This window comes from Amblyomma americanum, chromosome 1 (assembly GCF_052857255.1).
Source record: "Amblyomma americanum isolate KBUSLIRL-KWMA chromosome 1, ASM5285725v1, whole genome shotgun sequence".
Classification (NCBI taxonomy): Eukaryota; Metazoa; Arthropoda; class Arachnida; order Ixodida; family Ixodidae; genus Amblyomma; species Amblyomma americanum.
In genome coordinates this window covers 96,221,359-96,244,215 of record NC_135497.1, presented here as the reverse complement: position 1 = coordinate 96,244,215, position 22,857 = coordinate 96,221,359, and the positions used below count along the sequence as shown (strand labels likewise).

Sequence of the window (22,857 nt, the reverse complement as noted above, 5' to 3'; positions counted from 1 at the left end):
GCGCTCAGCCTCATAAAGAAAAACCGATGTATCACTAACACAGTCAGGGCCCCCTTTCTTGATGTAGAACGCTTCCAGAGTTTCTCGGGATGTCTGACACCTGCCTCTACCCAAAATCCTCGCCTCACGGAACCGTGGGAAGCAATCGGTGCAGGCTCTGCAGTGAACCACAAGTCGCTCACCTTCGTTATTTTTTATATCTAGTGCATGCTCCCTAAGCCGGTCATTGACACACCGCCCCGTCTGTCCAATATAGGATTTTCCGCAGGACAGAGGAATTTCATAAACCACTTTTGTGGCATGGGGGTTTAAGGATAGTGAAGGGAAAGTAAATTTTAAGCGGGTAGAAGTAACCAAGCGAAGGTTATATGATTGGTGGCTAAAAACAAAACAGGAGTAAAATTTCACAAGCCATGGCTAGGTGGCTTGAGCCACCGCCCGATTTAAAGGGTTCAGCCGTATTCATCCATCCCATAACTACATGTTAACAGCAATAAGAAACTCTATCGGCTCGAAGCGGTACCGCCATCTGACGGACAATATTGGCGCAAGCTTTCACATATGTTTTTCATAGCAAAGCCGTCTATCCCACTGCTCGAACAGAATTTCAGATTGTTTTATTTATATATAAAGGAAGTGGTTTTGCCGTGCATCTTTCTAAAACCCACTCTACCCTGCTTCTACCCTGATGCTTCTTGCTTCTTATGCCATACCTCTACAGCAAACGTTCAGTCATCACTATGAGTATCTCTCCTCTTGGCTGCAGCTCCAGCGGCTCTGCAGGCAAACAATGCTTTGCCGTGAAGTTCGCGCTATGTTTTTTACTTACTGATTTTTGCGTGTATTTCCAGCCCTCACACTCCTATGTTATTTCTTGAGGTGACGTGAAACGTTATCAGTGCTTAGACTTCCGGCTTTGTCATTCGTCAGAAGTTCGATGTGAGTAGCGCATGCTACCTTCGTATTATCGTAACCTTCTGCGACATTGCTGCACAACTGGCTTAACATTTTGAAAAAGCACGTGAAGTAACGCTTCTCACATTCTTGTAGTCCTTGATAAGTATCTTTTAAAAAGAAGTTACTTCTGTTTTAGCGTATACATCTAAGATAACTACAGTCCTTGAAATGGCGGGGTTGCATTCGGAAAGGCGTGCTCCTGGTTTTCCACATCATTACTAGGATGTGTGGATTAGGTATGTTGTACTAAAGGATTATTCCCTAAGCATTTACTCAGAGGTTTTATGCCGGACCTTGTACAATTATCCCGCGCTTCTAATCTTGCTATCCAAGCTGGGTACCTCTTCTGCGGTTCACAGGAAACCGTTACTTTTTCGAAGTACAGTCGTGAGCAAAAGCGGTATACTCCGCTCGGTTCGTGGCGGAGCGAGCGGAAACTGCATCGCAATGCAATCTACAGGCGACGTCTGAGGTCGAGACAGACGATCGGGCACCCTTCCTAATCTGCAGGCATGTCGCCTGACTCACTTGGTTGCAACGCCCTGCAGCGCGCCGAAATGCCGAGCATCGCCGCTGTAGGAGCGATCCAAGGATCTTCCGCTTAGTTTTATTTTTGTTTTCGCTGCGCTTTCGGTAGATATGTGCTGGCGCGCCGCTCCATGACTTCACAAAATTTGTGCGCCCGATTAACCCGTCTTGAAGTAACTGATATCTTGAACTGCGTTCTCGACAGACCGCAATAACTTAATAACTTTTAGCATCGCTGTCGCCTGGCCGAATGTATTAAAAGCGTTACCGAAGTTTACTGCTCTCCCTTTCCCACTTGATTAAATGGTATTTATGGTGTCAGTGAACTCGAGATGGCTTTTCGAGCTTAATATAGAGGTTATGTCGCATTTTATACTTATTGCCTTATTTTAGAAGTTAGAAGATTGTCGATCGTGCGCGTATGGCTGACATTGCGCGAAAATCATTCGTATAACGTTATTTTGGGAGTGAGACTTCTGCAAAAGTTATTTCACCGTAAATTTTCTCCCCACTAAAATTTTCGTAATAGCACTGACATAGTTCAAAATTCCTTGTGTACTTCGCGTACGATTCTTAAAAAGAAACATCTTACGACAATAGGCAGACGCTATAGCTGCCTGTGGGTGTGGGTGATATAATTTTTCGATTTTAGTGCAATGCTTGTTCAAGAAAGAAGAGAAACCACTGGGACTAGTTGGTAAATATAATGCTAGGGGTTGGTAAGCTCTAAACACAGACGAGGAGGGACGCAACACCCTTCCATTCCCTCCCCCCTTCGTTATGTGTAGTGTCCCTCCTAGTCTGCAGTTCGCGCTTTCAAACCCTTAGCATGTTTGTTCAAGTAACCAGGCTGTTTTAATTCCTATGTGAGCTTTTAAGATTATAGAAATGAATTTATTTACATTGAAATGAACGCGTAAGTTGGCCACCTTAGTTGTGGTCAAAGAATCAGTATTTCGTGAAATTGTCGGCATGTCTCGTCATCGAGTCGTAGAGGGCGGTGATAAGGTCAGTTCGCGCTCGTAGTTCTTCCCACTCTGTCTTAACTGCAGACCATAGGACATCGGCACTGGAGTTTCCTAGGCGGCGAGCCGCTAAACGGTTCTTCATAAGGCCCAAAACGTTCTCAATTGGATTGAGATCTGCACCCACTGGTGGCCATTCCACAGTCCGGATGCAGAGTTCTTCCAGCAGGGAGGTAACCGAGCGCGCTCTGTGCACAGGGCTTGCAACAGAAAACAACCGTCTTGAAATGGTTCGTCCAGCAAATGAGGGAGCAGCTCATCACGTAGTATCGCTCGATACGCCTCGGCCGCAAACCTCCCTTCAATGCGCACGATTGGACCCAAACCATCTTTAGTAACTGCGCCTCACACGTTGACTGCGCACCGTCCACTTGAAACGACGTCACGTATCCACGGGGGCAGATACCTGTTATCACAATTAAAAAGAAGGGAGGCTATTAGCATTCGTAGAATGCTGTAGTAAAAAAAAGAATACGAAGCTCTGAACATTTTACAAAGCCCTGTCGAACCCCGTTGTAAACGTTGTAACCGTAATCTGTTTCAGTTGGATTGGCGAAAGTTTTCAGAAGTTTTTAGTGCTGCTTGCGGATAAGAATGCGCAGTTTCAGTAAATGTCCAAAATATTTATGGCGCGAGGCGTTTGCCAACACAAGAATAGGCTATTTTGAGTTGATACACATCTCCTAAATATTCTCCTAATGACAGACCTATCTAGGAGACATATAACGCAAAAATGTGGCTATTATAATTTGTCATTTATCAGAACTCTCTCAAATATCAAAAGACACAGGCAGCGAAAGAAGATGTGACCTGTGCATCTCAGGGTTACACAAGCTGAAAAATATTGGTATTGCGGCCACTTTTGACCATATCTTGTGCCTGCGTGCAGTTGTTAGATAACACAAAATATTCATTGTATGCCTGCAGCTGACGGGGTGCCACACACGTTGCTGCTGGTCCCATCTGCTTGAAAATGTGCATTCATCCGTGAAGACGATTTCTTTCCAATCCTGCGCAGTCCAGTCTTTGACTATCTATGCGAACTCTAGTCTTTGACTTCTTTGTCTGTCAGTTAAACGAGACTTCTGTGCAGCCACGCAGCTGCTGAGCCCCGCCTCTCTCAGCCGCCTTCGAATTGTTGAGCAGGACATGTTCAAACCTAGGGAGTCTCTAATATCTTTCGCGGAGCTGAAAGGATCCGCCACCACAGCAGCGACAATCAGCCGGTCTGTCTCGTCTTCACTACATCTGGGTCGTCCACACCGCTCCGCATCATTTAGTCGTCCTTGCTCATCCCTGTAGGCCCTTATTATCCGGCCCACTGCTTTTCGACTTCTTCCTGTCGGGCGACAAATCATCCGCTGAGGCATTCCTTGAATGCTCATGTCGACAATGCGCCTCCGCTCGTTAACTGGAACAACCGGAGCCATTTTATTCTGTACGAAAGCGAACTCGGAAGGGAGACTGATGCACCGCTATTGTTAAATTCATCCAGCCGAAAGGTCAAGCCAAGATTGTAATCATACAAGTTATTGCGGTCTGTGGAGAATGCTGTTCAAGATATCAGTTACTTCCACAACAGGTTAATCGGGCGAAAAAATTTTGTGCAGTCATGGAGCGGCGCGCCAGCACATATCTATCGAAAACGCAGCGAAAACAAAAAGAAAACTAAGCGGAAGATCCCTGGATTGCTATTTCGGCGTGCTGCAGGGCGTTGCAACCAAGCGAGTCAAGCGACATGCCTGCAGATTAGGAAGGGTTCCTGATCACCTGTCTCGACCACAGACGTCGCCTGTAGATGGCATTGCGATGCAGTTTTCGCTCGCTCCGCCACGCGCCGAGCGGAGTATACCACTCTTGCTCACGATTGTACCTTTGATAGTATGTATGTTATCGGAGTAGTTTTGGAAAACACGTTAATTCTTGAATAAAAATGGTCCAGGACGTCATCTTATATGTCGTAAATGGGAGCTTGCTGCAAGTCTATTGAACAATGCTTTGTGCTGTGTGCTAGTAATTGTTGTCCGATTTTGAAGTCCCCAGCCTTAGCAATATAGCTGCCTGCTGTCTCTCTCCCTCTGACAGTTATGAAACATTTTTTTTGTAAATTTAAGTTCTTATTAAGCGAATTTAAGAGAATCTTTCTGTTCTTTTTTTTTCCTGTGTAGATATTAACTTGCTTATTTGTCTTGACACCCTTCAGAAATTCTCACTCCTGTACAGATTGTTGCCTATTTGATGGCACTTTGTAATGAATAGGGCAGTGCGTTTGGAATCACTGCTTGCTTGGTTTGTGCTGCAGAAACTTAAAATTCAGCCAGCCAATTAAACTTGTACAAGGGTTGCTCTAATTTTGGTGGTTGTGGCTGGCATGGTACATATGGCAATGCCAGTCTAGCAGGCTGACAGAGCTCTCTCTTGAAAACGCTCAGCTAGTAGTTCGGGGACAGCTTTTCATTTCTGCAGCATGAACCATGCAGGCATCAAGACTGAATGCACTACTATGCGAAGGAGACTACGAAATGTGATCTCTTAGCAAAATTTGAGTCTACAAGTGCTGTCAAAATAAAATGGAAGGCAATAATAGGAAAAAAATTTAATTTCATTACCCTCATTTCATGCTTCCTTATGCAGATATATGCAGCCGAATTGTGATTGTGCGAATCACACAGTGCACTAATAAATTACGCTTTAGATCCAAAGGAAATAAACTTTTTCGACAGAGTCGCCTACCACTTACTTTTGGCTGCAGGTGTACAAACTGGAATTGTTTGCGTCCTACATTCCCAATGGCTGTGCAAAAATGCTGGCCAGCAGTGCCCTCTGTGTTGAGTTTATTGGTTTTGAGTAACACAGGAACTGAGAGCCTGCAGGTGAAAGCATGAAGCGGGAATGCATTAGCCACCTTCACTTGTGCAGTGTTAGAAATTGCAGTAAATTTCAGATCTGCAAAGCTTTTCGAAGCCGGCTATGCTGCACTGAGGAAGATGGCCTGTGCCAGATACATCGGTGGCAGTGCCTATGCAATTCTAGCGCAGAGCACAACTTTGCAGGTTTGGTCCCAGTCATGGCAGCTACATTTGAATGGAGACAGAATTAAAAAGTACCTGCCACTGTGGTTTAAATACATGTTAAAAAGAAGCCTCAAGCACTTAAAATTAGTCTGGAGCTCTCTATTATAACCCTTGCCATTGGGCGAGGGAGATGTCGAAACTCTTCCTCTCTGGGCTGTTGCGAACCGGTTCCACCGCGCTAGCACTGGGTGTACACAACAACCCAGCGAACAATGTGGCGACTCCTAGGGAGCCATTATTGGAAAGGTCTATAGTACGATCCGTAGCCCAAGGTGTCATCGTTAGCCATAAAAAGCTTGCAGTGCACTAGCATTTATAGTGGCCATACCCTCCATTTAGTTGTGTGTTTGCTTGCCTAAAGCCTGCTTCTTGCAGGTGTTTACATAGACACACACCTGGTAGATTGTGATGGCGTCACAAGGTCACGTGACCTAGGTGGCAGGTGAGCCACCTGCTTTTCCGCTGACAACACCGCCGAGGACGATGTCAGTGGATCTTCTGAAAAAGGGAGCTGTGACTGGTATGCATGCATAGAACGGCTGTTATAAACAATGTGTCTTGTAACTACTGTGCTTCATCCGTGCCATGCAAACACACACAACACACAGAGTACACTCGATGTGCCACTTTAACCAGATAGCAATATCGAACAACAAAGCTAAACCAGGATAAACAATGCAAAACAGTGGCCACACAGCTCTAGCACACCTAATCCGGATTTGGCCTAACTACACAAATCGACCATCATTTTTTACTGTACGTTACATATGCAGTGGGTAGAGGTTGAAAATGTCAAGTTCTCTCTGTTCATTCCTTTTCCCTTGCGCTGTGTTTCTGTTGTGTCATCATATAACCTAATTTAGTTGGCATTGAACTATTGCAGTGAGCACTTGCATTTTCTATTGTTTTTTCTTGAATTTGTCTGATTGCACTCAGCACACCAATCTGCCAGGTATTATCATCACTGCAATTAAACTGTGCAGGCACTTTCAACTGCATCAAGTGTCAATACCCTTTTTGCAAGGAGCATGCAATCCATGGCCTTGCTGCATAATCACTTCTGCTGCCAGAGCAACATTTGTTATGTCACTAACAGGAAGTGATGGAACCTGACTTAGGCACTTTTACTGCGTTGCTCATGGCATTTATAGTTCAACAGCAGCCACAGTGATTTCAAAGACTTAGTTGCGAAGCCTCATCACACTTCTAGCTTGATTTCACACAAGATGAAGCAGCTGCTTTCGACAGTGAAGGCTCAAAGTAACTCGCAGGCAGTTGGAATCATTTCTTTTAGGGAAAGACTCAGATGTCCACAAGAACACAAAATTGCAATATAGATGGTGCTAAATTGTTGTGGTGTCATTACCGAATGCACTGAGTTACTATGCTTTGTGATACCCAGCTAATTCCAATCCTTGTCATATGGTCACTCTGCAATTCATTCAAAACTACTGTACAGGAGGCATAGGAAGGAGAATTTCTGGAAGGTGTCACTACTGATAAGTATGTACTCTTGCTAGCATGGCTTGCTAGTTGAACAGCACATCCAGAATTTAATGTAAGGTTCCTTTCTTTCACTGCAGTAGTGCTAACAACATTGGAGTAACCTCATGTGGAAGGTTGCATACCATGATGTGCTGTAGATCACTGTGCTTATTAATAAAGTGGACCTCTGCCATGCAGATGACTCTCACATCCAAGGTTCACATCCTGGTGACTGGCTGCAAAGCAAAAAGGTTGAAAAACCTTTCAAGCCTTGCACACCGCTCTGTAAATGGGCAAGTGCAATCAAGTGACAAGGACGGAGCACTGTTAAGGCTGACTGGGTTTCGACCTGCAATATTATGGCTTCGGCCCGCATCAACAACCACCAACAAGAACACCAGTGCACTCTCTGAGGCCAAAGATACAGAGGGTGGGCAACTGACTTTAGGCCAGAAAGGTAATTATGCAGATCTGTGAAGCTGCTGTTCCTCTTTTTTTTTTCCCCTGCTTTTCATCCATACCTCATTTTTAATGACTTCATGTTGGTTAGTTAAAAAAGTTATCGATGTGCTTGCTTCATTACTCTTGGTGCACAAGTCTGGTTGTTAGATGCTCACAGTTTAGTTTCCTGCATGTCATCTTTTGGTGGTTTTTAATATAACTGTGTGCCGTAAATCTTATCTACCAACTTCCCAAATTGCATATGGTATGTGAGGAGAGAGGAGCGGTAAAGATCTGCAAAACTGCATTGCAAATCGGCAGTTTGGGACAGCTATCCCCAAAAATTATTTAAACAAGCTCAATTCTATGACCTGAATAACTAGGTTTCTGCTTAATACATAGTTGCAGCATTTGGTGTGTGCAGTACTGAGTATTTAAGTCTTGCATAGTGCTTGTACAATAGCACCGAACATTTTTTGTTTCTTGTTTCTCATTTGCTACACCATTAATGGGGCAGCCTTTTAATTTCTTACAGTGAAGCAGAGTACAAAGGATGCAAGTTACTTAGGCGTGATACTTGCAGGGCTTGGAGTTACAGGTGAGCCTATTCTTGATGAGCTATATCTTCTGACATGCACATTTTGTTTGTTTATTTATTTATTTAATTACCCACAGTGTCAACAGGCAGTACCTGGGGGAGGGTATACAAAAAGACTAGAGAAAACAGTGTCAGCGACATAACTATATTAATGCAAGGATCGATGACAAAAAACAATTAATGCAGCAGTCACAAAATACACATAGCATCGGAAAACTTATAAGTGGTCATTGTAACAGAGACAAGAAAACATCTTTTTACAAAATACAGGTAGCGTTTGAAGGTCATTTGTTCCGGTTGTGGATTGTTCTTGGGGAAAAAAAGACCATCAAAGCACATCAGTCTTAGATGTGATCTGCCATACCTTGAGCATGTAGCCTACATGGTCTTAGATGTAGTTTCCCCCATCGGGCAAGGGGTAAACATTAGAGCACTGAATGAGCTCTTGCCTAGTTAGAAAAGAGGAAAAAATGACATTTCGGGGCCCACACGATGCCGTACAAATGTCACCTCCTTTGTCTATCCGCCGCCATTGTGAAGAAGGGACCCGTGTGGTCCCCGAAGCGTCTTTTTTTTCCCTTTTTAGTACATTGGCGAGTGCTCATTTATTGCTGTTAGGTCTGAGACAGTGAAGTGAATAAGTACTGACATAGCAATGATAAACCACATCAAAACTTCAATTGCAACTTGTATCGGCAGTTTTCCAAATGCCCCGAATGCACACTTTCTTTCTAAGTCTTGGACCAATATCTCTATTGTAAACCCCCTCACACAAATCAGGCAGCCAAATTCTGGACCCTTTCCAGTTTCTCTTTGTCTCTCATCGCTGGAGGTTCCCGTGAACTGTGCAGGCATATTCAAGAATGGATGCCACATTGGTCTTGTACAATAATTCTTTAGTAGAAGGAAAAGTTTGGCATTTCAATGCATAAAGCCCAAAGCTTTCCCAGCTCTCGCTGGAACACAATTAGGGGTTGGACTTTTTTTTAAAATTTGGCTGATTCTTTTTGGTGTTTATTTCAGAACGTGTTTTTTTTTTCCCCCGGCGATATATTGTGGTGCTCTTGTGCAGTCGAAGGTCACCTCGAATTTCTCTTGGCCTTTTTGGCAGCCTGATAATTACCGCAAAAAGGGTCATACTTAGAGCTGTGCTTATAGAAGGAAATGCCATTGCCATTAAAAAAGAAATGGAAGGAACTGTAAGACAAAAACACATGTGAAAGTTGACTACAACGAGCTGGGAATTGTCATGCTAATGTTGAGGTTCTGCACTGGGTGGAGCAAGAGGTCGGGCGGCTTCATGTGGTCTGTATATCGACGACAGCAACAAAACTGCCGCTTAAATGTCAAGGTGGCCAGAAAATGACACTTTTTCATGGCTCTTGTGTATAGCTTCGCTTGAGTGTCATTACGTGCAGTGTACGAACTTAACTAAGCAACTGCCGTAAGTGCGTGATGGCAGTTAAGGACAATGTACAGCACAGTCTGTGGACAGCTTATTCACAAATCAACCAAGGTAATCGCTGTCATGCAAAGCGATCAGGAACGTCGGGCCAGAGCTCGTCGCTCCTCATGAAACCCTGTCAGCTAGACTGACCTAACTAGCGCAAAAGCATAGCAGTTCCTCATTCTTCACACCGCACCAGCACAAAGCTTGGTCTTGTCCTCTCTCTCCGTCACCCCACCAGGGGCAGAGTGGAGTCCCCCCTTTTGGCACCAAAAAGTCACCTTACCGGCAGCACACCAGTGCCCATGATAATGTTTACTCGCAAGCACGGCGTGCATTTTTGAAGCCTTAACACACTTATCTTTTGTATTCCAGTATCACTACCTGCAAGCCCTTCAGGGTTCATAAATCCTGTCACATTCTTTTGTCCACAAAGCAGTGTACAGATATGCAGCCTAGCTTTCTTTTTTTCCCAACAATGAGAAGCTATTTAAGAGACTTATCTGGGGTAATCGTCAGTGTAATCAGTCGCTTCATAATGAGGAGGAGCAGGTGAAGGAGATGAAGGAACAAAAGAAAAGAAGAACCTTAGATTTACTATCAGTATACAAGTGGTTTGTCTAACGTAAAAACCCAGCAGCAGCCAACTCGGATGCCAAGCTTACATCCCTATGATAGCATCTCGCTGAATTAACCACATCAAGCCGTAGCTGAACACCCCCCCCCCCCCCCCCCCTTTTTTTCTCTGACACATTTATATGCCGTGTGGCAATGGCAAGTTGCAGGAGTCGGCAAAACAGTCGGTGTGCATTTTTCATGCAAATGTTAGTCTGTGCCACACTTCCCGCCCCCCGCTAATTGTTGCCTGAAGCTACATCATCACCGAGGACCTGCAGGTAGCACCAATGTCGCAATTGGTGGAAGTGTCGTTGCTTTGCCATCAGCCACATTTTGCAGCTATGCCAACCTAGTCCTACATGTCTTGCTGGAGAGCACTGCAGTTGTAGCAAGCAGACATGTTTGCTATAATTTTCGAACTGCAGTACTGGGTATAAACTTAGTAATAAAAATTTTCTTAAATATATTTTAATCGTTTAATTAAACTCTGCAAAAATACTGCGAAGCGTACAACATGGCTTTAAATCAAATGCAACGGAATCTCAATTTAAACCCACTTGAACTTTTGAACTTTTGGTTTATTCAAACTGATTTAAGCATTGCTTCAAAAAATAATGCGCTACTACTTTTGTGGTAGTATATGCAAGTGAAATGATAGTAAACATCGCTTGTCAGCAATATTTCTGAGTATCATTATTGCAAATAGTATAGACAGCCACCCAGTGACACAAAGTATTCTGAAATAGTTGCTGTTGGCAAACAAGAGTAGTACTTAACGACAAACTCCAATTCAGAATTCATGCTTGTGCACAGTAAACAAATTCTCATCCTCATTGAACACAGTGTGGAACATTTACTGCTTGTTTTATCTTTTCACTTTAAAAGAGGCTTGTATATAGTATGGCCTGCATTATGGGTCACATTTGTTACCATAATGAGCCCTTTGTGGTTATGCTTGTTTATGCAGGGCTCATGTTCTACACGATTTTCCATGAGCTCTTCTCGGGGCACAGTCCCAACTCTGTGTATTCACGAGCTCTGGAGCGCTGCCGAGCTGACCCTAGATTGAAGGCGGCACTTGGTGAACCTTTGCAGGGCCATGGTGAAACGACAAGTCGTGGACGCCGCAGGCATGTTATGTTTTTGGTGGGGAATGCTTTTTCATTGCTAAGAAAAACCAGCAAAAGCGAAAGAGCCACAGCCATCGTGCTCATATACTAAGAAACGGCAAGTAACCGCTGCTGGCACTGCCTTAACGCGTGGGCTCAACTTTGTGGCTACAGGGGTAAAAAAAATTGGTATCTACCTGTACGTAATTCACACCCTAGTTAGTTTGATATCATTGTTAATTTGCAACATACAGACATTGCAGCAAACACTAATAGATTCATTTATATTCCTGTATACCTGTTACTGCTGCATAGATGAATTGTAATAATTGCAGTAAATTGTACTAGAGCTTGTAGTGATTAGCAGAACTGATTGTAGAATTACATGGTTTTCAATCGCAGCTGAAGAGGTTTTAGAATTCAACGAGATTAAAGGGGTCAAATGTTTGTGAAACTTGCAGAAAAAGCATTCAAAACTCTTTTATGCTAGCATTTGAAATGGTGACATAATCACAGAATAAATCCGCTATGGCATTCAGGCTTCTACGCAGTGCACGCCACCAGATAGGGGGCCCGATGATGACGTCATCTATGGCGGTGGTACATTTTTAACGCAGAAATGCTTGCTCAAAGGAAGAAAACCAATGCCACCAAGAGCAGAGCCCATGGAGTGTTTTTTGGCGGCATCCAGTAACCTATGGCAGGATGTGGGTGAAGACGGCAGAAATCTGAAATCTCACCATATGTGCCGGCATTACCGAGCTTCTCTGCACTTCTCTGTGAACATTGTCACAGCTTTATTCGGCGATTCCATTACCATTTTAAAAGCTAGTGTGAAAAAATTTTATATGCTTTACCTACAAGCTTCATACATTCGAATCCTTGAATTTGGCTTAATTCCTAAAAACTGCTTCAGCTTGCTTTTAAGGGGGAGCGTGGCTTTGAAATGCCAAAAAAATGACCAAAAAATTTATTTTTGTAAATTGTTTTGAATACCTCATTTTTTATGCCATCCCAAATTTTCATTGCTGAAACCAACCGGGAAGTACCGTAAAAAAACTTTCATGAATCATGGCAGCTCTGCGTTGCATGGCGTGCAATGGCCGTTCTCCTGCATTTACAGTTTTCTGCCTAGATACACATTTTGCAGAGCACATTTCTTCACGACTGTTTTATCTGTTTTGACCATGTTTGTTTTTTTGCACTCCTAAGACCACAGTGCAGGTGAAGACATTCATTGTTTTTCAAGTTTTTGAATTTTAAATCTCTTGTATGGAATTTTCTTCTTATTCTTGATATATCAACGAACACTGCATGCAAAAATTCAAAAGCAAAATTTGTGCTTCGCGAAAAAAAGTTCTAATGATGTCTTGACCTGTAGCACGCCAGTAGGAACACAGTGAATTTTGAACCAGCCTCCTGCCACATTTTCTTAACTCTGGAGCTTTGTTGCGACACTCAGAGAAAAATATATATTAGAAAACAATTTTACAGAGATATAACAGTCAAATTTTGTGAGAGTATTCATAAAATTATTTCTGTATGCTCAAAAAATTTAATATAGACCAAGAAATTTAAAAATTTTTGTTGAATGCTGTGTCCCCCGTTAAGGCTAATGAATTGGAGATATTGGTGTGATCTTAACAATAGTTCTTTTCGGTAGAGTGGACTAGTTAACCATCCACTGATATTTTGCATATTTTGACAGATTGTTGTGTGGATATGCATCTTATAATTAAACATTTTTTGGAACACTGAGGCCAAGAAGCTTCAAAAGCTCTGTCAATATTAGATGCATTCCCCCCCCCCCCCCCTTTTTTTTTGCCATAATGAAAGTTTATTCACTCCTTTGTGATAATCTACCTGTACAGTCAATATTTAATCATCCCCACCAAGGCTCATTTGATGGAAGTTGAATAAGCAGCCTAGAAGCCTATCCAATAGATTAGGTTACATAACTGTCATTTTCATTACCTTTAATTTAAAACACTTTTTTTGCCTCCAGATTACATTATTTACAACCTGTCCCTTGGAGAGGCCAGTTGTGAAAACCATTCATGTGTTTATTTTTTTGCCAGGCATGTTAGCCACATGGAGTATATTAAGGATGGCATCAACTACATGCGCATGAAGTTCTATATCAAGGGACCCAGCAGGTCTGGTACTGTACATCTTGAAGTAAAAGAGGTAATGTTTTGCTCAGGTATGCTTAAAGCACCAATCTGTTCTGCCTTGCACTATCTGCTACACTTGCAAACTTTAGCCACCAGCTTTCATTATGCTTTATGCACCCAGCAAAGTAATACAGTTGATGCCCCATGACATATGCTGCATGAAAATAAACTACTTGAAGTCTTAGGCCATCTACAGCTGTTGGCCTAAATTTTTTATTTATTAACAGGACAGTCACAAGAATTACGAGTACCGCTACCTGTTTGTTGATCTTGATGGCTACCCGAAGCGGACAATCATTCTTGAAGACAACAGGGAAATCAAAGGCCCCAGCAACACATTTGATGTTCTCTAGTGTGTGCAGTACATGATCCAGACAGTGCTCGTGTAATTCTAAGGCAAATAAAATAAAAAAATTCTTTTCATATCTTTTCTTTTCTCATGCAGCTTTAGCATAATTATTTGTCTTGTTCACTGTGCTCATACCTGTCACTGCAGTGGTTTTTTTTTTTTGTCCACTCTCGTGAACCAGAGGTAGTAGTCTAATTCATGCTACCTTGCTTTTTGCTACCTTTTTTCCCAATACAAGAATGATACGAGGGTGAATCGAGACTTCGCCCCCTATTTTTATCAGGCAAAATAAGGTACATACAGGTAATTACAAATATACTTACTAGTCTACATGCCTTACACTATTCTTCCACATGGTCCCCACACCGCTCCAGACATTTGTCCTATTGCAGCACTAAATTTGAGATGCCCCTGTGATAGAATTCGTCCAGCTGACTGTGGAACCACCATCGGACTGCTGTCTTGGCTTCGTTGCACATGAATCGCTATCCTGCCAGGAACTCCTTCAGCAAACCGAAAACGCGGAAATCACTAGGGGCGAGGTCCGGACTGTATGGTGGGTGGTCCAGACTCTCTCACTGAAATGAACGGAGCTTGTTGGCAGTTCTAATTGCCGCATGGCGTCGCATTGTTGTGGAGGATAACCGTGTTGTCCACATCAAGAATCCCTTGGCATTTTTGCCTGATGGCAGCCAGCAGACGTGACAGTTTGGAACAATAACTGTTGGCATTGATGATTGCACCTTGTGGCATGAAATCCAGCAGGAGTGGTCCTCAGCGATCCCAGAAGACTGTTAACATAATTTTCCCAACAGATGGCACTGAACGGAATTTTTTTGTCTCAGATGAACCTGGACGTTTCCACATCATGCTCTGCTGCTTCGATTCCAGCGTGAAATGTAGTATCCATGTTTCATCGCCAGTAACAATGCGGTCCAGGAAATTTTCACCGTCTTTGACATATGTAGCAGATTATTTAGTGAAGCAATCATTCGCTTGCTTTTCATCATGTCATCCAACTGCTTAGGCACCTACCGATGTGAAACCTTCCGGTACGGTACCCTAAGGACCCATGAACGATGTCATAAACACTACCATACGAATGCCAAGCTCCCGGGAAATGTCCTCGAGGTGCACGCGCCAATCCACTTTCACCATTGCATCACACGGGAAATGTCCTCAGTCAGTGATGCACGTGGCCTCCTCAAACTCATTGTCATGCAAGTCTTTATGGCCTTTTATGAACTCAAAACACCACCTCACACTTCTCAAAGTGTGACACCTTTCCCCATACGCGGGCTGCATTTCCCTGTGGATTTTGATGAGCATTCGTTCCTTGCGCCATAGAAAACGAGTCGCACTTCGTTGCTCGTACGCAGTGGACTTGTGAAGCACAACCGCGATCTCCAACAACTGACAGCAGCGCCGTGCCGCTGAGCTACCGGCAGATAAGGCCGGGCCAGTCCAAGAAAGGTCCACCGCTGGGATTGAATATGTTGACTGCATTTACAGCCGTAATTTGGCTAAAAAAAGTACCAAAGATTTTATAATTCTCACATGAAACCTATTAGAGAATACCACTAGATGAAGTGCCTTGTAGGAACAAGGAAATTTGTTTACCACCACTTGAAACTGTCTGACACTTTAGCATATTCTCACAGTTAGGTTTGAGTAGCGAAACACATTGAGGAAATATGTTACGAGTGCCACAGAGAAGCTACGATCACAGCTACACCAGACATTGCACTGACTTGTGGTATGTTGGTATGCTTCAACAGTATATTAGTACGCTAGCTGCCTTAGCCTACTTCCTCCAGTTTCACATTGTCATCGTCGTCGTCCTATCCACATGTCCTCCTCCCCTCTCCCAGGTGGTGATAGAGAAGAAAGAGGAAGCGCTGAGGGAGGGAAGTGGAGAAGAGGACCAAAAGGGAAGGTGCCAACAAGTGAGGACGCATAGTGGCATGCGGGGAGAGTGGTTGTGCGTGCACAGAGGTGGTCCCGGGGGGAGGCTGTTCTTCCGCCTTGAGTGGCATGATTTGGTAGCACCACGTGTGATTAACAGCTGTATCTTAAAAGAATGTCTTGCTGGGCAAGTTGGTAATTGTACATCTCTAGTTACAGGCGCGAAAAACAGACAACACAAGGCAGAAAGACGGGAGGAAGCGCCACTCAACTGATTTATTTGAAGGCAACATGGACAAATATATATACCATCTTACACACAAGGAATGCTATCTTCAAAGTTGATATGATAGCGAATGAGTGAAAAAATTGTTCTCAGCCTTGTGCAAAGATATGGACGTGTCGCTGATGCACATGCTTCCTTTCTTTGCAATAAAAAAGCTTAGATTAATTCTCTGGCTTTTTATCTTTGCTTTTTGATAGGATTCGCGCACCAGAAAAACATGGCTCAATAGAGCGTGACGGGCAGGACCTTATATGCTTAGGCATATTTGGGCCTTTTTTTATCTTGCTCAATGTTGCTTTCATGTTCCCTGATTCGCTCGTTAACGCAGCACCCAGTTTGCCCTATATGGGAGCGGCCGCACGAGAGGGGAATTTTGTAGACGACACCTTCGGCGCACTTCATGAACGATCTCCCATGTTTGTGCCACACCCTCTCTCTTTTCGTTCTCTTTCAATACAAGAGCAAAGGCTTCCGAGCTTCTCTGGGGCTGAAAAAACAAGCGGCACACCATGCCTGCTCGCAACCTTTTTCAAGTTGTGGGCTAACTTGTGCACGTAGGGCACCACCACAAGTCGTACCACCTCTTCTCGAGGGACGTGAGAGCTGGGGAAGATAAGAAGAAAAGTGCAAGACACAAGACCCTAAATGAACAACCTCTCTCCCAATTCCTTAATGGTTTTCGTGACTGCAAGGGGAAAGACTGCAGGTCCAGATTACCGCACGTTTAATGGTAGAAGAAATAGGCCAGGCGGCATGTGGGAAAAAAAACAAACTAAGCCTTGAGAGGAAAGGATTCACGAATACATGAACAGGAAAGCAAACAAACAAAAACAACACTTGCAGAAGGCAAAGAAGAGCCTGAGAAAAAAAAAAGTTCGCTCAGCATTCAATGTTCGGCGAAAGTATGAGCTTGGTAGATTGTGTATCAGGAGAGGAGGAGTGGCGGGGCTCAGTGCAGTCGGTGGGCTATGGTCAATGCCCTGATAGAAGCGTCAGCTGGATGGTGGTGGTGGAGAATGGATGGAGGTCTCCACGGCAGGCCTCAGCACTGCCGTAGGAATCCGCCTCACCTGTGGAACGCAGGCGCGGCCCCCCAGGTCAGGTAGCCCGGGGAAGCAGCGGGGCGATGGAGGCGGCCCGCGTTCAGAGGCTGCCGGCCACGTGAAAAGCAGGAAGCAGCGGTGCCTGGGTCTGGTGGCTCAGGCTGTCGACGGCGGACTGTCTAGGTCTGGCAGCCCGGACTTCTGCAGCTGAGGCCCAAGCCTGGGAACTCGGGGAGCCAGCAGCCAGAGTCCACGTTCGTCGCCGACTGCGTTCCTCCTGTTCTGCCCCAGCACGCGCTATAAGCCATGTCTCACTTCTCCTCCTCTTCTCGTCACGAGTGTCTTCGCCAGCCGCAATGTGGTGCCGGTGCCTTACAGAAGCCCCCCCCCCCCCCACGAAGAGTTTTTTCCAGGGAAAAGAAACTTTATAAGGTTTTATGGTTTTGTGGGGGTTTAACATCCCAAAGCGACTCAGGCTATGAGGGACGCCGTAGTGAAGGTCTCCGGAAATTTCGACCACCTGGGGTTCTTTAACGTGCACTGACATCGCACAGTACACGGGCCTCTAGAATTTAGCCTCCATCGAAATTCGACCGCCGCGGCCGGGATTGAACCCGCGTCTTTCGGGCCGGCAGCCGAGCGCCGTAACCACTCAGCCACCGCGTCGGCAAGAAACTTTATAAGAACGGCGGCGCACTCTTGATGGTTGATGAGTCGCTGACAAGCTGGAGCCATTTCACTGCACAAGGTACACCCCACAAGACACCCCACGCACCACCCGCTGGGTCACGCTGGTCCACGGTTCACCCCACATGCGCTTGATATGCAGTATACATACAAAAGAAGTGAACGAAGCAGTCAACAAAGCAGGCGGCCAAAAAGCGTTCAAGACCTTATGCACAATATCACACTGGTGTTGTGCCTAATGTAACACCTCCATGTTCACAGCTGGCTCAAATAACCCGCGCCAACATTTGTGGATCCCTTACTATGCTCAACTTGGAACAAATACTTCTGGAGCACGAGGCTCCATCGGAACACACGGCTGTTAAAATGTTTGGCCTGGGACTAATACTTGAGCGACTGATGGTCGGTTTGGATCCTAAAGGTTTGTCCATAGAGAAAAATACGGTTACCTATCCCTTCCGGTAGTGCTTCCCTTTACACGAGGATGGGGATGAACGCCCGATAACGTCGACTGCCACTCGCTCAAATGGTATAGAAGTGAGAGGGGTTCGGCCCAGTGGAGCGATGCTCGGCTTCCCCTTTGGCGCACATCACAAGACATGACATCTTTTGATGTCAGCCTGGACCCTGGTCCAATAAAAATCACTGAGTACCCTAGCTGTAGTTTTTCTTATGCCCTGATGGTTGGAGAGTGCACTCTCATGTGCCAGCATGAGGACGTGAGTGCGCAAGCACTTCAGTACCACTGCTTGCTTGATCACTTGGCTGGGACACACTTGGTATGATCGAAAAGGACGCCGTTCTCTAGATAAAAGGTATGGGCGGTCTGTCCCTTTCCAGGATAGGTTTGCCCTAGATTCCTCCGACAGACCTCTAATGTAGGGTCCTCCTCTTCCTTCAGACGAAACTATGGCTGTGACAAGTGGAGCGCGTTACGAGTGGGGCTTTTGCTACACTCCAAAACGTTCGTCGTCACGGTAAGGGCGATATCAGCCAAGCCTGTGAAGTGTCTCGTGGACACAGGTTCCAAAGTCAGCCTGTTAAAGCGCAGCGCACTGACAGGTATAAACTCAAACTGGGAGAAGGTGTTCTAAAGGTGCGAGAGCCAGATAACCCTTATCGGCATCACCGGAGACTGCAAAGGCACGTTCAGCATCTACCGCATACCTTTGGCGCTTGGCAGCCACGTGTTCATTGGCAGTTTTTTTTGTGTGCGATGACAGTGTCGTGCTTCCTGTAGCCGGCATCATCAGACAAGACACCTTAAGAGACCAACGGATCGACAGGCTGTTCAGCCAGGGCATGATTCTGGTAGGCGGAGCTTATATCCCAATCAATAACTGGGTGCGCAATAGGCCGGCGATACTGGATCACGCATGTGGTGGGCCCAAAGGGAACATACCAGTCACACTAATCGAGACTACGGTGCTTCCGGCGATAAGTGAGTGCCTTCTGGCTTGTAGGCCTTTGTCGCCGTATCAAGCGGACAGATGGTGGTGATAGAGATGTCTGGACTGGAGGTAAATGGAGTTGTGGGAACGCCCGCCCTCATTACAACACGCGAAGATGAAACTATCCCCGTCAGGGTGGCCAACATAACCCTTCAGAACATACGCCTCAGGAAAAACAAGGTACTCGGGGATTTGATAAGACGTGGCGGTAGACAAGCCGATTCTAAACATTAACTCTAAAGAAACGGGAGATTCACGGCATAATTTGCTGAGGATGTTTGAGCTCTCGCACACTGAGGAACCACAGAGGATCGAAAGTCTGATTTTGGAGAATAGCTCAATATTCTGAACCAGCAGAACTAACCTCGAGCTTTGCCAGGCCATTAAGCAGCGAGTACCCACTGGGGACGCTCCTCCTGTCTGCTGTCGAGCCTATAGGATCCCTTTCGCTAAAAGGGAGATGGAAGCGCAGATAGGAGACTTGCTTAGGGCCGGTGTCATCGAACATTCTACGTCGCCATAGGGTGCACCAGCCTTACTGGTAGCGAAACCCGATGGAAGCTACCGTTTCGTGGTGGACTATAGAGACCATAGAGGGTCACTAGGGTGGACCCCTATCCATTGCCAAACATTCACGAGACCCTGTTGCAGTTTGGGAAAGCAAAGTATTTCACTGTGGTGGACATGGCGAGTGGATACTGGCAGATAGAGATGGATACCTGTGACAGAAAAAACAGCTTTCAACACTCTTTTCGGGCACTATGATTGGAACCGTATGCCGATGGGACTCGTAAACAGTGCGGCAGTATGGCAGAGAACGGCTGACGTCATACTAGCAGGCCTACTGGGCAAGCTTTGTCGTGTACCTCGATGACATCATTATTTACAGCAAGTCCTTTGAGAGCCACTTGCGCGATGGGAAGAAGGTGTTCAGTACTATTAGCGAGGTGGGCCTTAAAGGGGCTGCAAAACACCGTTTGAACAGATGCCAGTTACACTTCAGATGGATTCTTTGTCACACAGATGCTGACTCAAAAAGAATTACGAGAATTGATGCATAGGAATGGGAGTTATTCAATGAAGAAATTTCAAAATACAAGCAAACAAAATGATGCCCTCAACTCGATTTTCGCGCAGCTTCCCATTCCCATTTCACTCTCCCAATGACGATACTTAGTGCGGCCAATCAAAACAGCCTATCTGAGCACATGGCGGAAGTTTGCACTCTATGGTTGCCTGTTCTCTGTAATTCGTTCATGCCAAGGCTGGCAGCGCTGTTTGCATGGTTACAACAACCATGTGAACGCCCAGCTGACCCAGCGATGCTTCACCGTCACGTCGACGGCGCAGAAGGGAACACTGATAGTGACGTTCCCTTACTTATGGATCCGAACTCGAGCGCGAGATACTGCGATGGTGTGAAAGCCTGCGCAAGATATCAAGACACATTTAGCACAGCGCGTACCGCTACTGCTTACCGCCAACCATCGCCCGTCGCTCCTAGCGTGCTGGTTGGTCACGGCGAGCAAGAAGCGCGCGCTGTTGACGGGAACGTGGCGCCATCTGGCGCCGCGGCCCGGTGATCCTACACAAGCCGACGATGCGAACTGCCTGCTAAATGTGAAACGAACGCATCCTTCCTTGGGACCTAAACAAACGCTTATAGAGTGCAATGGCTCGATGGGACCGATTCCGCAAAGCCTCTCTCAGATACATAGAGAGTAGCCATAAGTGTTCAGTGCTAGGTCGTAGGATGCTTACAGAGAGGTGGAAAGTCCTTCGATGCAAAAAGTATCCAGAGCCTCTGGTGGTGTATTTTTGTTTTACTTTCTTTACAAAGCTTTGTCTAGGGCAAAGAAGTTGGTTTTGTTAATGTAATATAAAACACAAAAACTTGACAAAACGTATCTCTAGTTATTAATACAATTTGCAGTATATTTACTCTTTGTCCAATCATCAAGCTCCCACTAAGTGATGTCATATCCGCTGCTAAAAACCGCCACTGTATGGTGACACCGTCAGTGCCACGAATTTGTTTTTGCGAGCTAATTAAAATATTAAAAACTGCAGTATACGCCGTACGAACGATGCTAATAGCATCAATATAACTCATTCTATGCAACCAACAGGCAAAACAATGCTCTGAAAATGTGTTTCGGGGCCCCTTTAAGCTGAAACCGGCCAAGTGCCAGTTCTCGAAACCACAGGTTAGGTACCTAGGATGTGCTGTTTTGGCCACAGGTGTCTGGCCTGATCCAGAGAAGTTGCAGCGGGTGAGGAGTTTTCCGTGACCGAAGAGCGAAACCGAAGTCTGCCAGTCCTTGGTCTTGCCACCTATAATAGATGTCGCATTCTCAGTTTCGCTGCAGTAGCCAAGCCACTGACCGCACTAACGAGCAAACAACCTTTTCTGTGTTTTCTGTGTTCTTCTCAGGCTGAGAGAGCTTTTTGCAAACTAAAGGAAAAACTTGTGAAAGTGCCTGTTCTTCGCTTCCCAGATTTCAGCCAGCCGTTCATACTAGCCACTGATGCATCTAAGCATGCTCTAGGCACAGTCCTGTCACAGATGCACGACAGCGAGGAACATCCGGTAGCTTACATGAGTAGACAGCTTAACGTGGCTGAGCAGAATTACGGTGCAACCGAACAAAAATGCCTAGCAGTGGTGTGGGAAGTGCGCCACTTTCGTTGCTACCTCTTCGGACGCCCTTTCAAAATTATTACCGACTGCCAACCCCTGAAGTGGCTAATGAATGTCCGAGACCCGAACTCTAGACTGGCTCGCTGGAACCTGCTGCTCCGGGAATATAGCTTTGAAGTTCTTCATTGCCCGGGCACGACAAATCAGAACACTGATGTGCTCAGCCGCTCTGCTGTAACTTGCATAACAATTTTTCCCCTCGGTGGAGTGGGCCCAGCCACACGATGAGCAGAGGGGGGACCAGTCAATTAGGAAAATTGTAAACAGGTGTGAGAACTCTGAAGGAAAGGATGCTGGCCGATTTTGTCTGGATCAGCAAGGTTTAGAATTAAAGTTCAAGGAGAGGGCACATGACACGGGTTGGAGCATTGTTGTGTCGTCTGTATACGAGAGGGGAAATCCTGTGGCTGCATCACACAGCGCAGGCCACCTACGCTTCCGAAAAACCTGTCAGAGGGTCAGCAAAGGGTATTTCTGGCCTGGCATGAGGAAGGACATTGCTGAGTATTGTAGAAACTGTGAATCCTGCATGCTTCCAAAAATCCCCGAAAGGAAGGAAACCCGCTCCACTGCAGGTTTTTCAGGACGTACACGGACCGTTCGAGAGGACTGCCATGGATATCATACGGCCTTTGCCGAGCACGACTTCCGGCAAGTGCTACATTCTCGTATTTCTGGATCAATCCCCTGACTCGGTATGCCGAAACGTTCGCTCTGGAGAACCAAAAGGCTGAGACTGTTGTGAGGGAATTTGTCGAAGGGGTGGTATTGCGTCACGGAGTTCCGTCACAGCTACTCACCAACCAAGGAACTAATTTAATCAGAAAGCTGATGCAAGCTGTTCTGAATGCAACGGGGCCGTCGAAAGGTTGAACCAAATGATGATTAAGATCCTTTCGCACTATGTGCACAGAGATCAATGTGATTGGGATCTTTGGCTGCCGTTCGCAACATCAGTGTACAATTTTGCCGTGCACGA

General features: G+C 45.5%; 1 protein-coding gene across 3 annotated transcripts; it reads left to right on the top strand.

Annotated features, from left to right (window-relative positions):
* The first annotated feature begins 717 nt into the window (after positions 1-717).
* Positions 718-13,879, top strand: LOC144113288 (mitochondrial import inner membrane translocase subunit Tim21). 3 transcript variants are annotated; one of them, XM_077646277.1, is made up of 6 exons: positions 718-939; positions 7,268-7,526; positions 8,046-8,108; positions 11,141-11,312; positions 13,370-13,485; positions 13,684-13,879. In XM_077646277.1, exons 2-6 carry the CDS (start codon positions 7,268-7,270, stop codon positions 13,722-13,724), a joined length of 651 nt encoding a protein of 216 aa, XP_077502403.1. In that variant the 5' UTR covers positions 718-939; the 3' UTR covers positions 13,725-13,879. The 3 variants fall into 3 exon arrangements, with proteins under 3 accessions (XP_077502403.1, XP_077502401.1, XP_077502402.1); XM_077646275.1 differs by having other exon boundaries at positions 720-939; positions 13,370-13,469; XM_077646276.1 differs by lacking the exon at positions 718-939 and adding an exon at positions 1,012-1,193 and having other exon boundaries at positions 13,370-13,469.
* Positions 13,880-22,857: the final 8,978 nt, after the last annotated feature.